Here is a 17,570-nt window from a genome sequence, read left to right as displayed (position 1 = left end):
TAAAACAAACACATTCGCATGGCTTTAATACATATTTACTCTCAAAACAAACAATTTCAACCTAGTCTATACATGCCATAGTCTCAAAGAAAATTTCAACTTAAAATACCGTAATTATCCGATAGTGTGATAAGCTATACTGACGATCCCGAGCTCGTAACCACCTCAAAATCTATAAGACAAATTAAATAGACGCAAACACATACAGTAAGCATTTAAGAGCTTAGTAAGTCAATAGCATAGATAAAATTTAACTAATAAAATAAAAGAGTAATTAACTTATTTACAAAGATAATATACATCTCTTGGATATACTTTTAAATTTCCATATACCTTTCTACTAATCTAAACATACCTTAATTCATTCATATATAAATATATATATAAGCCAATTTATATCCCTAATTAAACTTGATAACTTATAATATTACAAACACTTATGATATTTCATTTCGAATAGACAACTTACCTTATTTCCATTCATTCATTTAACTAATACACACCTGCAGATAAAATTCATTCACATGTCCAACTGCATCTAATATTTTATCGACAAGAACTTTCTAAACACATATTTTGAACAAATTCACCGGCACATAGCCTGCTAGGCTTGAAGCCTGATGCAGAACACCGGCATTAAGCCTGCTAGACGTATAGTTCGAAATATTTCACCGGCATTAAGCCTACTAGGCACAAAACCTGAGAATTTCAGAAACAAAGATAATCCTTCTTAAAAATCTTTATAATTACATAAGTCTTACTCAATATCTGTATATTCATAACATTGAATTATATACGATTTTTCATAGTAAACATACATCCAAACCACCTAAATATAACTCAAGAACATTAAATTCAGTTCAAAGGATTTTATAATCTCTATATTCGAACCTCTCTATGAATATAAGAAACATACATTAATTTCCAACTCAATAACTTGATTATATGCATACATATATGTTCGAATCTCCTATAATTATAAAATTCATACATTAATTCCCAACTCAAAACTTGATTATATGTATACATATTTACATTCGAACCTCATGCCTTTAAACATATGTAATCCATAAAATAAATTTTAACTCAAGAACTTATATTATACTTCCTAATTTAACATTTATAACTCATAACCTTAAATTCAACCTAAAGAAATTTAACCTTACATTGAATTATATGTCTATGTATATTTGGCTAAGATTCATATAACTTCAATCATTAACATCAACCTATCTAAATTAAATTCCTATATTTGGCTATCATATAGGAAAATTACAAGGTTTCATTCAATTTACACACTTTAAGTTCTAACTAATCATATATATGATAAATATATGTATATATATTCAGTTTAGAAAACATTTACTTGCTAATTGACTTACCTCGGATATCGACGGACACGTTCGACTACTCGACTATCTTCGTTTTCCCCCGATCCAATTCCGTTTTCTTCGTTTCTTGATCTAAACATATTCAAATTTAGCCTTTTTATTCATCAAATCATTCAATTAAATCCAAAAGGTACATAAATGGACAATTACCATTTTGCCCCTAACATTTTACACTTTTTGCAATTTAGTCCTTTTTGCACAAAACACAAAATTCACAAAATTTAATTACACCATACTAGGGCCGAATATTCCTAGTGTTCATACAAGCCCACACATTTCATTTATTTCACATTTTAGTCATTCAAAAATTTATTTTCACAATTTAGCCCAAATTACTCAATTTCACCAAAAATTCAAAGACAAAACATGTTAATCTTTCTCATATCTTTCATTTTTCATCGTCAACTATCACAAAGCTCAAGCATTCATAATGGCACATTTCAAAATCATCAACAATTCACAAAATTAAGACATGGGTTTTGAAGTATTCAAAGCAACGATCTCAAAAACGTAAAAATTATCGAAAACCGAGCTAAAACAAACCTTAAATCAAGCTTGAATATGGCCGAATCTATGCTTGTGTTTTTCTCTTCTTTCTTTTCTCTAGTTTCGGCTAAACATGGATGAAAACAATTGAATTTTTACTTTGTTTTTAATTAACATATATTAGTATTTTATTTATTTACCTTATTAACCTTTATTAAATAATTTATATTTCATATAACATAAGGATAAAGTTGTCCATAGCCACCCACTATCATTTAAATGGCCTAATTTCCATTTGAGACCCCCATATTTAAAAGACAACAACAATTGAGTCCTTTTATATTTGACCCCTAAATTTGTATTTTACGCGATTAAGTCATTTTATCAAATTGAGCACTCAAACGATCAAATTTTCATACAAAATTTTCACACATGGAAATTCACATACTGCAAATACCAAAAATAATTTTAAATTATTTTTTTGACTCGGATTTGTGGTCCCAAAATCACTTTGTCCGATTAGGGTCAAAATCGGGATGTTACAGTCTTCTTCTCCTTCAGAAACAAGGTTATGACAAGGTCACTGTCCAGTCAAATAATCTTGAAAATGTCATTTATATATGTGACAGCAAGCTTGGTGGTCCAAAAAACTCTCTAATAAGGAGAATTCAACAAATCCTAACCTTTGAAGATAAGTGGTCCTTGATTTATGTTCCTAGAGAGACCAATCGAGCAGCTGATGCTTTGGCAAAAATGGGTTTATTGAGTGGTGAAACTTTGCACATGTTTGAGGATCCCCTTTTGGAGATTAAAGAGATCTCGAAGGATGACAACACTTTTGATAATTTGTCTATGATCTACTCTATGTAATTCATTGTTTAATTTACTAAAAAAAAATAACAAACACCCATCAACACAACAAAAGCTTCAACTTCAACATTAATAGAAAATTTGACATTAATAAAAGGAGTTCCCTTTTAGGAAAACACAAACTAAAAAATTCCTATTGACGACCTAATTAAATAGAAAGGTTGATATTAATAAAAGGAGTTCTCTTTTAGGAAAACACAAACTAAAAAGTCCGGACCTAATTAAATAGAAAGGATAATTAAATAAATAAAATGATACAATAAATACTAAAGATTCCTTTTGAACCTTAAAATTTCTACTTTAACGAGTTTTTATTTATCAATAAAAATTAAATGCTTCATAACAAAGTTGACATTTTACATTGAATTGACCCCTTCACCGATGACTGGTTTTGTTACAATTCGAGCACAACATATCTAGCGTGATTGTAAACAACTATTGCGATAAGGAAATCAATCCCAAATGGTCCAAAATGGTAGGCAGGCAAAATCAGTAAAAGAACTGAGCATCTACCAAATTATAGAGGACGACAACAAAAACATCCTTCACTTGCAAAAACAATACTACATGCATAAGAAGACTAAGGGTGAGTTTGGATGGGTGGTGCGTTTACCTACGGTTAGTGTAAAAACAGCGGTGGCGGTGAGATTAAATATTGTAGCGTGAGACAAAAAGTAAGCTAAACGCACCGCACCGCACCCAATCGCCCATCCAAATCCACCCTAAATAACATGCTATAAGAGCAGCTAAAAATTTCTAAAAGTGAAAATTTACTAAGCAATGAAAAACAAATAAAACTCAATACAATATGGGTCCAAACTAAAGGTGCTAATGGGTTGGGCGGCCCGGCTCGGCCGGACGGCCCGCCTAAATTTTGGGAGGGTTCGGGTAAAAATATAGGCCCGAAATATGAGCTCAGGCAAAAAACGAGGCCCGTTTAGAAAACGGGCTAGGACTCGGGCAAAATTTTTTTGTCCCGGGCCCGGCCCCGGCCCGAATCTAATTAATATATATATTTTTATTTTTAAATTTTATTATTACATTTACATTTCCTAATTCCCCTTCCCATTTCCCATTTCCCATTTCCCGACCCGGTGTATCTGTAAATCCCTAACCCCTTCCCTCCTGCCTTTTTTTCCCCCAAATCGAAAACCCACCTCCACCGATCCACCATTCCACCTCCGGTGTCCGATCCCCCACGACTCCACCTCCGCTCTAGCCTTTAACGTCTTCTACCTTTGAATTTCAAAGGTAAGTTTGTTGTTAACCCTATTTCCTGTTAACGGTTTTCTAATTTTTCAACGTCTTCTCCCATTTTTGCTTTTTAATTTTGATTGTGATTTTGATTTTTTCTGTTAACGGTTTTCTGATTTTGATTTTGAGACACTGAATCTTGGGGGGATTTTGATTGTGTTTACACTTTACATATTGTTCTATTTTTTTTTTAGTTCTTTTACGGATTAATGTGATTTTCTTTTCTTGAATGATGATTGTTCTTTTGTTGCAAATTTGTTCTTTTATTAAAACCGAAAAAGGAAGAAAATCAATAGAATTGGATTTAGGGTTTATGGAATCTGAAAAAACTAAAAAAGTAGGTTGTTCTCGAATCATCTGTGGCACTTGCTCTTAGCCTCGATAAGTTCACGGGACAAAGCCGAGAATAATGAGTAGGATCATTAAGGGAATTATTAAGGAAATTAGTAATTGATTAAAAGTTAGTAATTAAAGGGAATGAACTAAATTGTGAAGCAACTAGATTTGAAGGATTAAATGGGAGATTAATCAAGGTCCTTAAAATTTAATAAAACCTTCACTGGTATATAATTAGTGGACAAGTATCTATGATCTTGCCAATCATTTTCCACTAACTAATTCAAGGATATATGATCTTGCCCATCGTATGTATATGTATTGTAATTTGATGAATTATAATTTAAAATATATTGGTTGAATAAATTAAAAGTGTGAATGATTTATATGTATTTTAATGTTCGAACATATAAGTATATACTTATATAGGCCTTTGCATTTAGTAGTATATATATAAATGTTATTGAATTTAGTTGAAGTATAAATGTTATATATATATATATACAAGATTCAATTCACACATGTATATACATGTATAAATTATTGGTTTAATCAAAGGTATGTATATATATGTGTACATAAGGTTCGAATAAATACATAGGTATATACATGTATAAACCTTTGGATTGGATTTATAATATGTATATTATACTTGTTTAAGTAGTTCGAATAAGCATGCAAATATATATATGTATATGCTTTTGTATCAATTAAGATATGTCATTATATAAATATATGAGGTTCGATTATATATATATACATGTATAAGATCTAGTTTTGAAATTTAGTAATGAATTGATATATGTATATGTTAGTTTCGAATATGTATATATGTACATGTATAATTTCTTGTAATGAAATCAAGTATGAAATTATAATACAGTTTGATTTTGTCAAGTATGAGAAAAACAGCAGTTTCTCTTGACCTTGACTTCCAAGTTGAATGTAATAAATGCTCCAATAACAGATTCAGACCCACACAACATTTATTTGTGTTTATGTTTTATAGAGCATGTAATTTGTAGGGTTGAAAATTGATTTATGTTTTATAGAGCATGTAATTTGCAGGGTTGAGATCACAAGCTTAGTTTCTTTATTTAATCTTTTTTTTTTGTGTGTGTTTGCTTTGTTTTATTGCAGAAACAAGCTATTTAGTGAGGCAGAAAAAACAGCAGGCCCAGGCAGGTTGCTATCACTATCTCACACCCTTTTCCTTCAAAACAATCAACCTTAGCGACTTTTCATTTGAATTTTGTGTGTTTTTTTAGTATTACTTAAAGACATGTGACAAGTTTGATATTGTATCACAAGGCTAGCATAGTTAAATAACTAGTTTATTATCTCGTGCAATATATGAGTTCGGTATTATACTATTATGTCATATGTATTTATTTTATATGAAAATGGTGAATATCATTTTATCCTCTATTATGCTTACAAGTTACAACTAAACTTTAATCTTTATATCATTTTACCAAAATGATTAAATTTTAGTTTCTATACTTTATTTTTTAACATAAATTGGTGCTTATATTTTTATAATGTTATTAACTAAATAATTAATATTGTTATTTTTTATTAAAACATTAATTTTAATGTAATATACTATTTTAATATGTTATAAAATTTGTAATATTCATTTTAATATCTTGTTATAAATATATTATTTTAATATACTGTTTTAGTATATTGTTATAAATATACTATTTTAATATAATGTTTTAATATATTGTTTTAATATATCGTTATAAATACTACACCTTAATTTTTAATATAATATACTGTTTTAATATACTATTATAAAATTTGTAATATATTGTTATAACTTATAAATACTACACCTTAATTATTATTGTAATATACTGTTTTAATATACTGTTATAAAATTTGTAATATACTGTTATAAATATACTATTTTTAAAACGGGCCGGTCCGGGCCCAAGCTTTGTATTTTTTCCTCGAGCCGGGCCTGGACAAAATCTCAGGCCCATATTTCGGGCTGGGTCAGGCTCGAGCCTAGAAAGTGGGTTGAGTTTTTTTTGGGCCTGGCCCGGTCCATGAGCATCTCTAGTCCAAACTGACTTGTGAAATAATTTATTATTTTGAAATATTCTTAAAAAAAAAGATTAAGAAACCAACAAAGAGTCACCCACTCTTCAAGAGAAATTACTGGTGATCGGAAGAGTTTAAAAAATAAAAAGCACCACCATCTATCCATCACAGTTTGTGGAGTTTTAGCAATGATAAGCACATGGAGTGAAAGAGAAAAAAAAAAGAAAGAGAAAGTTGATAGGAGGGGGAAAAAGACAGCGGTAATCAACTCGAAAGTTAGTATCGTCATTGAACAAAAGTAAATGGTTTGAAAAAGAAAAAAAAACTTTAAAGTTGATCGGAAGAATTTATTTCTCAAATGATATAGGACATAATTTATAATTTATAATACATTTTATTTATAATGACGAATGGATTTTGTCAATTATTTATCTATTGTGTTTTATATTAATTTGATTCAGCGTTATAATTGATTGAATATATATTGTATGAATAAAATTCCTGTATTATTATCAGCTAAACTTCAAAAAAAAAAAAAAGAATGTAACTGATATTATTTTATTTGTTACAGTGACATCACAAAATCTCATCTGATTCGCTTCCACTGATAATCACATCCCACCTGCACACATCACGTGCTTCCATTCTTTCCTTCTTTGTATTCAAAAATTTTCAATCCCCAGACCTACCTTTCCTACCCTTTTATTTATTTATTAGGTAATCTATTAAAATAGTTGATTCATATTTAAATGTGATTATGGGCCGGGCTCAAACAAAAGTTTATGTCCATTTTCTAGGCTCAGGCCTGGCCTAGCTCAAAATATGGGCTTAAAAATTTGTCCAAGCTCGGCCTAAAAGAAAATTGTTAAGCCCGAGTCCGACTCATGTTAAATATATATATTTGATTAAAAAATAAAAAAATATATATTTGATTAAAAATAAAAAAATATATATTTAATATATAATTCGGGCAGGGCTGGGCCCGGTCTAAACAAGTTTTACCCAAGGCCCGACCCGTTTTCTAAATGGGCCTCTTTTTTTGTCCAAACCCATATTTTGGGCCTATATTTTTACCCGAACCCTCCCATTTTTTGGGTGGGCCGTCGGCCAGGGCCGAGTAGCCTAACTCATGTTCACCTCTATTCATATTATATTTTACTCATTTTTTTTGAAATGTTACGTTATTGTATTGTAACTATTAGTCACTGAGCTGTTAATTGCCAGTAACAACGTAATGGTAAGTTGACGTGGCACGTTAAATCATCATTTCAAATGAAAATTTTATGTTAAATTCTACAATTGGTCCCTATATTTTTTTCATTTTGAGCAATTTAATTTTTTTCTCTTTATGTTATTTTAACTTTATTTTTTTTCTTTATTTTTCATTCTCTTCTGTTTCTCCCTCTGTTTTCCTCCATTCTTCGTTTCTTTTAACGTAGTTTTTCTATGTTTTCCATTTGTTAGAACTAGTCAACAAGCTCGCCTCACTCGAAAATTTAAATTGTTCAAAAAAATAAAAGTATAATGATTAGTTTTAACAAATGAAAAACATAGAAAAAATACGTTAAAAGAAATAGAGAATGGAGAAAAATAGAGAGAGAAGCAGGAGAGAATGGAAAAAAATGAAAGTTAAAAGAACATAAAAGAAAAAATTAAATTGTTCAAAACGAAAAATATGGGGACTGATTGTATAAATTAACCTAAAATTTTTGTTTGAAATGATGATTTAATGTGCCATGTCAGCTTACCGTTATACCATTAACGATAATTAACGACTCAATGACTCAAATATTACAACACAATAATATAAGTGACTAAAACGTAATATTTCAAACATAAGTAACTAAAATGTAACCCGAGATAAACAAAAGTGATTATTTTGGTAGTTTACCCTTTTATCTATGCTGATATTATTATTATTATTATTATTATTATTATTATTATTATTCAAATTTTAAGGTTCTTTTGGTTAGGCAGTGCGTTTACCTGAGATTAGTGTAAAAATAAAAATGATAGTGATATTAAATACTGTAACGATACTGTAGCGTGAAATAAAATAAAAAAAAACTAAACTCGTCGCATTGAAAATAAACGTCTATCCAAAAATACTCTTAGGTTCAACTTTATTTATTTTAATAATTAAATTATAATACTTTCTACTTTTTATCATTTTACTAATTTTTAATTTGATTGAATTCCACAAAATTTATCAAACAGTCATCTCTTTCGATATCAATTCTAATTGTCTATTAAAATTTTAGATGTTATAAAATAATTGTTATACACTTAAAACACCATTTGGATTTTTTATTATTTAAATTTATTAAAAATTTTAAATTAAAAACTATAATATATTAATAATAAATGAGATTTAAGTAATATCTTTAATAAATTTACAAATTTAATTTTATTTATTAAAGATTATTTTTAATTAATAGAACATGATTAATATATTTTTATATAAAAGTTAAACATTTTATTGTAATAATATTTTAACTAAATCGAAGTTGTTAAAAAAATGACAATTAACTTCTTCCCCGAACATTTAGATTTAGTTTGAATCTTAGAATTATTTTTGTTCGAGGCGCTTTAATTATTTAAATATCTCCCGAATGAAGTTTTACTATACTTTATGACTATTGTTCTCTTCAACATTGACATCGAAGTAAGGTATTGGAATCAGGGATTTAAATAGCGGTCCGTTACTGAAATAGCGGCCGTTATACAGCGGTAGCGGCACCGTCCAAAACTGCTGCTGCCGAAACCCGCTATACCCGCAATACACAATAAGTAGTGTAAAATTCACGACCGCGATACCTACAATGACCGCAATAGCATCCGTTATGTCCGCAACCGCGATAAACGCAATGAGACCGCGACCGCAATTTAAATCCCTGATTGGAATCATTAAAAACATCAAGAAATAAAATACTTTTAAGTAATGAATGTGATTTTTCAGGTTTCTGCAAATGAATTCAGTAAATACGTTCGAATTGTGCTCGACAAGTTATTATTCGGAGAAGTGTGGCACATGACTGAGGCTAATTCAAACTTATACGACTTTATTGGCTGGTATTTTCAATCACCGAATTTCCTGTTTTTGATCTAATAAAGGCTTTGTTTCCTGAGATATTTGAAGGCTTTGCAGGCTAATGTCAAAGGCAGAATGGATGCAAATGGTTATCTATCAAAAGTAGCCGTCGGGGGATGTTTCAATAATATTTAATCGTATAAGCATCACCAATACTTTTATATTAGTTTTCTACATAAACATGTGTTGTATTATTTTTTATTTTATTTTTTAAGAGAAATTTATTAATTTATTCAATGAATCCTATTGGTTTACTCGGAATCATGCACTACATTTAGATTTGCCTACACTTTCGCTTTTTATTATTCTCGCGATTTCATCCAATATTCAGGGTAGTTTCAGTTTTCTCTCTCTCTTATGATATTCTGTTTATATTGTGATTATATCTGTTTATACATTGAGGACAATGAGCATCTTAAGTGTAGGGAGGTTATTTATTTAATTATTAAAAACCCCTGAGTTATGTCTTGTGTTTAAATAATTTTCTCATACTTCCATTAGAGTGAATTTTTATCGATTTGGGATTTTTATGGATATTGTTTTGGATTAATTTGTAAATATTTGTGCATTGGTTGATTTAAACTTTAAGACATGAGAGAATCAAGCATGATAAGTTTATTTTAGAATTAAAATTGTAGGTTGTTTCCTTGAATCAATGTATTATCTTGAAGTTTTAAATTTACAAGTTTGACATAAAAAACTATGATTTTTTGTGAGATTTTGAGTTCTTAGACCGTACATTTTTCTTACTCATTTTATTATTGGTTATGAGTGTGTCAATTTGATTTGTTATTCTAGAATTTGTTTCGATTATACATGTCAAGACCACACCTTTGATTTGATATACTGAGATGATAAAGGCACTTAGGTTTTAACCCACTTATCTCATAAAAAGTTTACCTTTTTAATTAACCCTTAGTGAGCCCCGTTAAACTTAACACACCATTTCTTAATTTACCCATTAATGTTAAACCATAACTCATCTTTTCGTTGAGACTTTTTCCCGTTTTATTACTTCCTTTTTGTCGAGCTTTGATTTGGTTAATTGTCTAACTATGCTGTTTTATTTGATTTGTTGAATTATTTCTTATTGTTCTAAAAAAAAGAAGAGAAAAGAAAAAAAATATTGATTATTATCTAGTTCTATGATTGAGTTTGAACAGTTAAATTCATTTTCTTGGAAGAAGCTCGTTTTCTTATTCTTAAATAGTTCTTGATTTATGCACTTGTTTTTAATTCAATATTTGTTTATTTTTCTAATTTGGTAATTTATCAATTCGATATCGATTTTAACCAACTTTTTCGGTCTTTCTCCACACCCTTAACCTAAGCCCCGTTACATCCTCTTAAAGACCTTTTGATTTGTGTATCATATCATTTTATAGTGGTGGAGATTTGATTTTCATGCAAGCCTATAGTAATGACTTTTCTTATTTGATTTTTGAGTGCTTATTCTTGAACCTTAAACACTTTTAGTGATTTGAGTGAATCTTTAGTGAGGATGTCGATTCTTAAGGGGAAATATATATGTTTTCGTGCTTTAAAATTTTTTGACTTAGATTGTTTGGAACTTTAGTGCCCTTTTAGTTGAATTAACAATGCATGATTATTTGTGAATTATTTTGAGACATTATTAATGGGAATTATAAGTTGAGAAAGATTAATTTTAATGAGAGTTGAGGATTTTGCTTGAGGACAAGCAAACACTTAAGTGTGGGGATATTTGATAAGCTATGAAAGTAACATATTTTAATCTCATTCTTAATGCATTTTTGGATGATTAATTATACAAATTAGTGAATTTAAGGCTCTTAATCCTTTAAATTAATGTTTCTATACTTAGGAGAGCATTTTGAAGCGAAAGGAGAGAAAAACGAGCCAAAGTCAGACAAAAAGAGCTGTTTTCAGGATCCACACGGGCTGGGCATTTCCACACGGGTTGGACACACGCCTATGTGCTAGCCTGTGCCGATTTTGTACCCTACTTCCCAAATATGCGGAAAAACCCAATTTTTAGGGTTTCTGAGCATTCTAAAGTCTATAAATACCCATTAGAAGAAGACATAATAAGGCCATCAGAGAAGATCGAAGAAAACACTCGAAGAACACCATCAGAGCCAACTCGGAAGCGGATCTCCATCAAGATTAAAGATCTCCTTTTAATTTCTTTTGAAGTTTTATTGAATTTCTTTATGTCTTATGGATTTTCTGACTTTGAGATGTTTTAATTCAGGATTATGAACTAATCCCCTAAATACCTAGGGGAGATGAAACCTATGATGAATCCTATTATTTAAATTCTATTTTTACGTAATAAATACTTGATTCTTTTTCTCTAATTAAATTAACTAAATAACACAACAAAGAACAAATAAAGAAAATAATCAAGTAAACAACCCAGAAGTGAAACAATAGCCAGGAATCCATATAGATTTCATCTGTCATTATTAATCTAAATTACACAATTTATTGACTTGGTATATTGATCCGTAGAAATCCCTAAATTATGCTAATATCTCTCTTCAAGACTAAGAGCAACTGACTCTAGGTTTATTAATTGAAATTTATTTCTATTTAAAACCCCTATTATCGCATTAACTTGATCTATGAATCCCTATTAGATTTGACTCTAATCCTGTAGATTTATGTCATTAAACATGGTTTATTCCTCCTCTAATTTAAGCACATTAAACATGGATTAATAATCTAGAAATATCAAACCAAGAATTAAGCACACATAATTAAGAACAAAATCTAAGATTTATGCGTAAAATAAAATCAAAAGATATAATTTATCATAAGGTTCATCTCTCCTAGGTATTTAGAAAATTAGTTCATGATAGCAAATAAAAACATCCTAAAGACAGTATAACCACAAGAAATAAATAAACTCATAATAAACTTCAAAGAAATCAAAAGGAGTTCTTCAATCTTGATGGAAATCTGCTTTAGAGTCTGCTTCAATGGTGTTTTTCGAGTTGTTTTCTTGAATATTCTATGACGGCTTCCTCATTTCTTCTTATCTTTTTCGTATGTAGGTCTTAAAAATGTCTGAAAAACCCAAAAAAACACGTTTTCCCGCAGGTTTGAAATGCGATTCGTGATTTCCAAATGATTTGGCACATGGCCGTGTAGCAGCTCGTGTATCTCACACAACCGTGTGTCTAGCCCGTATGGCTCTTAAAACATGCTCTGATTTTTTTTTTATTTTCACTTGTTTTTCTCTCTTTTTGCTTCCAAATGCTCTCCTAAGTATAGAAACACGAATTTAAAAAATTAGGAGCATAAAATTAACCATTTTAAATCGAATATGTTACTTTTGACATTTATCAAGCATTCTATTGGTTCGAATATGGGTTGAAGCCATGGGCAAAACAGAAGTTGCGTCAATAGGGCATTACTGAACTTACCATAGCCATACCAAGACGAAGTTTTGTGTTAAGCTTGATCTGAAGAAATACAAGTTCGAGTCTTCCAAATTCAAGGAGAAGGGCAATGGTGGGGTAAACCATGAGGAAGATGGACAAGTTAAAAATGAAATTTGACATGACACTTTAGACACCTATAAAAGGGCTCCCCTTCAGAACTTCCACCACATTCATGACAATAGAAACATCTAACCCAATTTGAACCAAAGGCTAATTTATGATTTCTCCCAAAATAATAAAGATTATTCAGGTGAAACTCACATTTCAAGGGTTGCCTTAATGAATTAGCACATATAGCATGGAGATTAAAGTCACAATGTTCACAACTATATGTAAATTTACCTGAGTCTAAGATGAAAGTGCAAGCATAACACCGTTGAAATGAAAAGGGAAGCGAATCTTTAGGGAGTAGGCGACTAACCAACATGTGATTTGGATGAAATGGGACTCGAATCTTTTGTGGCAACCTAAGGCAAGATTCATGAAGTAACTAAATTATGGATAAGTTTTTATTTTGGTCACTTAACTAAAAAAGTTACAATTTGACCATTGAATTATTCGAAAGTTTTCATTTAAATCACTGGACTGTTAAAATCAATGATATATAGCTTTTTCTGTTTGCACTGCATGCACCAATTGAAAACTCCCTCTTTTTCTCCTTCTTTTCTACCGTTCAATTTTTTTAATGAAACAACTTTGGACGTTACGAATCTGTAACCAAAATTCAAACAACTTTTTTTTATCTCTGATACTGGCCGTTAAATCAACTTGAATCTAATGTATGTTCTTCTACTCATCGATGGATATTGATCCATTATACCGGTTGTCGAATTATTGCTTGGAGTTTACTGGCGAAACTTAAAAAAAAAAAACTTAACAGTCTAGTGACTTAAATAAAAACTTTTGAATATTTTAGTGACTTAAATAAAAACTTTCGAATAGTTCAATGACCAACTTATATTTTTTTCGTTAAATGACCAAAATAAAAATTTACTCATAATTTAGTGACTAATACTGTAATTTACCCTAAAATAAAACCAAGAAAGCGGATTCAAATATTTATAAATTATAAATTAAAATTAGATCAGGGTCAGGCCAAGGCGGGTAAAAAACCGCCCGCCCCGCCCGTTGCCAATTGAACCCATCAATCTTCACTCTTCTTTCCTCACCCAACTAACGCTTCATTTTCTTCTACCTACCTCTTTCTTTCTATCAATAAAAAGCCTCGGCCTCGGCCTCGGCCTCGGCGTTGTTGTTGTGGTTGTGGTTGTGGTTGTGGTTGTAGATCTTCTTCAATCTAAGCTTCTCAAAGACTTAAAATGGCTCGCAAGAAGATCAGAGAATACGATTCCAAGAGACTTCTCAAACAACACCTCAAACGCCTCGCTAATATCGACCTCCAAATCTGCTCTGCTCAGGTTTTTATTTATTTATTTATAATACGAAAACCCAACTAAGCAATGGAAATTGTATGATATGTGTTTTTTTTTTTTTTTGCTTTGTTAGGTGACTCAATCTACTGATTTCACCGAGTTAACGAACGAACAACCATGGCTTTCGTCCACCAGATTGGTTGTTAAGCCGGATATGTTGTTTGGTAAACGTGGGAAGAGTGGCTTGGTTGCTCTCAATTTGGATCTTGCTCAAGTTGCTGAATTCGTCAAAGCTCGCCTCGGCACTGAGGTAACCGTTTTGCTCTCGTTGTTTTTAGCTGCCATTTTTTTATCAATCATGCATGACCTCAATCACTGTTACCAGAAATCGCTATCTCCATGGTGATTTTCGAATTGGTTTGCACAATTGAATTCTAGCTATCTAATTCGGTAGATCACAAAACTATTGAATGAAACGGAGTCACAAGTTTAATACTTTATTTAGAATTATGTATATTGAATTCCATTTCGCACTAGTAGCTATTTCTGTTTCAATTTTTTTTTCCTCATACTGGATTGGTCTGCGTTCCTGGTAATACTGATCTGAATCCTTTATTTATTTAGGTTGAAATGGGCGGTTGCAAAGCACCTATAACCACATTCATTGTCGAACCTTTTGTACCCCATGAACAAGAGTATTACCTTTCAATAGTCTCTGAAAGGCTTGGTTCTACCATTAGTTTTTCGGAATGTGGAGGTATTGATATTGAAGAGAACTGGGATAAGGTTTGTTTTGCCTTGGCCTTTTGTTTCTTTCGATTGAATTCCTTAACCATTTGTTGAAGGGATATGTGACTTTAAAAGATTACATGTATTTTCATCTTTGGTTTTGCAGGTTAAAACCATCTTCCTTCCAACCGAGAAACCTATGACCTTGGATACATGTGCACCGTTGATAGCTACACTTCCTTTGGAAGTGAGTTTCACTAGTATTTTCCCGGTTGTTTGTATTTCCTTAATGGAATCTGTTTGGCCTTTGTTCTCATATCCTTCATATATTCTTATATTTTGCAATGTATTATTTGAATTACTGGTCTTAGTCTCTTAAGCTATACTGTGTTGCATTTATATAGCTAGTGTTGATACCATTTAAGCATCACGTAGGTCCGTGGGAAGATTGGTGACTTCATCATGGGTGTCTTTTCTGTCTTTCAAGGTACGTGGGGTTGATGGTTTCAGATTTGTTGGCTCTATGTTTTATTCACCGAACAGCGAAATTGCATTTCATGACTGAAAATGCAATAATCCACCCGTTTCTATAAAACTTAAATGCCAAAATTTAAAAGGATCACCAAATGTCTAGTATTTTTCACTATGATCTTGAATATCATCATCTCTTTTATTGGGATAGAGGCTTCTATTTTTACAGTATCTCTGATTTTGTCCATTATCCTTAGTTCAACACATTATTGTATTGTTCTAAAACTCTCTTGTCTTAGCATCTATGCTGATGTTTTCTGTTGGCTGCAGATCTTGACTTCAGCTTTCTCGAGATGAATCCATTTACACTGGTGAATGGAGAACCATACCCACTGGATATGAGGGGGGAGCTGGACGACACTGCTGCATTCAAGAACTTCAACAAGTAAGCTTCTTTCCAGGCCAAGCTTGATAGCTATATATCTCCTCGAAATATATATCTCATATAGACTTGTTTTGCATCAAAACAATTTTGTGCATTCAGGTGGGGTAACATAGAGTTTCCTCTACCTTTTGGGAGAGTCCTGAGCTCTACAGAAAGCTTCATTCATTCATTGGATGAAAAGGTAGCCGTTCTTGTTGTAGCCCATGTTTCAATGTAGATTTCTTTTCACATGGTTGAAGGACATTTGTTGATCATAATCTTCGCTTAATATTACAGACAAGTGCATCTCTGAAATTCACTGTTTTGAATCCAAAAGGGCGTATCTGGACAATGGTTGCCGGAGGTGGTGCTAGTGTCATTTATGCTGATACTGTAAGTGGCCTTCTAAAGGATCTGTGTTTTTTGTTTTACGTTCCACTGACCTTATCGTTATTTTCCGCAGGTTTGATATCATTTGATGCCATTCTAAGGATTTAGAGTTATTTCTGTTTATTTAACTAGGTAGGAGATTTAGGTTATGCTTCAGAACTGGGAAACTATGCGGAGTATAGTGGAGCTCCAAATGAAGAGGAGGTCTTGCAATATGCAAGAGTCGTTATTGATGTAAGAAACGGTGACTGGTTTAAGCCATTTTTATAGAAGCAAATTCGCCATTGGAGTTTTTGGAAAATTTTACTGATTTAGGATGTTGCAGTGTGCCACTGCAAACCCTGATGGTCGTAAGAGAGCCCTTCTCATTGGAGGTGGCATTGCTAACTTCACTGATGTAGCTGCTACTTTCAACGGAATCATTCGAGCATTGAGAGAAAAGGTACGATTCAGCTGAAAACAAGTAAACTTTAGTTCAATGGTTGAGACTTTCCTTTGACATTCCGGTCCTTTTTCCTCCCCCTCTCTCCAGGAAGCCAAGTTAAAAGCAGCAAGAATGCACATCTATGTTCGAAGAGGTGGTCCAAACTATCAAACTGGTTTGGCAAGGATGCGTGCTCTTGGGGAGGAACTAGGAGTACCCCTTGAGGTATGAAATCACAGTGTGCTTCTTTGAAAATGCTGCATTACTGATGTTGTGGTGTATTAGCAAAGGAAACATTGGTATTACCACTTGACTATGTTACTGTTGTCTTGATACAGGTTTACGGGCCTGAGGCCACGATGACTGGCATATGCAAGCAGGCTATAGATTGCATTATGTCCGAAGCATAAGTATGGTATTATTTTTGTTCTCCAAAGTCGAGTTATTCTGCCAATGCAGTTTGGTATTCTTTGTTCAAGTCATAAGCTGGACAAGACTGTTGTTGTAGACCGAAATACTCAAATTACAGAGTATTTCATCCTCTCTTTTTTGTGTGTGTTCCTGTGCGATAAACACGAAACATGGTTTCCGTCGGTCCATGTTTGTTTGTTGGTTGTTGGTATTTTGGTGTTTCTGATCATAATTGTGCTTTATGATGAGCTGGAAAAATGTTTGAATTAACGAGAAAATGCGAAAATGCAATTCCCAGTATCTTGCATGAGCGAAGTGTGTGTGTTTTTGGTGTGATATAACTAAAACAAGCTAATGGTGTACCTAGACTTATTCATAAATAAAGTGCCTCTAGTTTGTTATTGTTTTAAAACTTTTTAAATCGACATAGGAGGCTGGTC

General features: G+C 31.7%; 1 protein-coding gene across 1 annotated transcript; it reads left to right on the top strand.

Annotated features, from left to right (window-relative positions):
* Window positions 1-14,081: 14,081 nt before the first annotated feature.
* LOC105761144 (ATP-citrate synthase alpha chain protein 2) lies at window positions 14,082-17,430 on the top strand. The gene is made up of 12 exons (XM_012578857.2): window positions 14,082-14,326; window positions 14,415-14,591; window positions 14,906-15,067; window positions 15,177-15,257; window positions 15,446-15,497; window positions 15,812-15,926; window positions 16,026-16,107; window positions 16,203-16,298; window positions 16,428-16,529; window positions 16,621-16,737; window positions 16,828-16,944; window positions 17,058-17,430. Exons 1-12 carry the CDS (start codon window positions 14,228-14,230, stop codon window positions 17,127-17,129), a joined length of 1,272 nt encoding a protein of 423 aa, XP_012434311.1. The 5' UTR covers window positions 14,082-14,227; the 3' UTR covers window positions 17,130-17,430.
* The last annotated feature ends 140 nt before the right edge of the window (window positions 17,431-17,570 follow it).

The sequence above is a fragment of the Gossypium raimondii genome, chromosome 11, assembly GCF_025698545.1.
Source record: "Gossypium raimondii isolate GPD5lz chromosome 11, ASM2569854v1, whole genome shotgun sequence".
Classification (NCBI taxonomy): domain Eukaryota; kingdom Viridiplantae; phylum Streptophyta; class Magnoliopsida; order Malvales; family Malvaceae; genus Gossypium; species Gossypium raimondii.
This window is presented reverse-complemented; position numbering and strand designations above follow the sequence as displayed.

Coding starts and splice junctions, on each gene's coding strand:
- LOC105761144 (XM_012578857.2), top strand. CDS start 14,228: ATGGCTCGCAAGAAGATCAGAGAATACGATTCCAAGAGACTTCTCAAA. Junction 16,108..16,202: donor TTCATTCATTGGATGAAAAG/GTAGCCGTTCTT, acceptor TTAATATTACAG/ACAAGTGCATCTCTGAAATT. Junction 16,738..16,827: donor TTCGAGCATTGAGAGAAAAG/GTACGATTCAGC, acceptor CCCTCTCTCCAG/GAAGCCAAGTTAAAAGCAGC.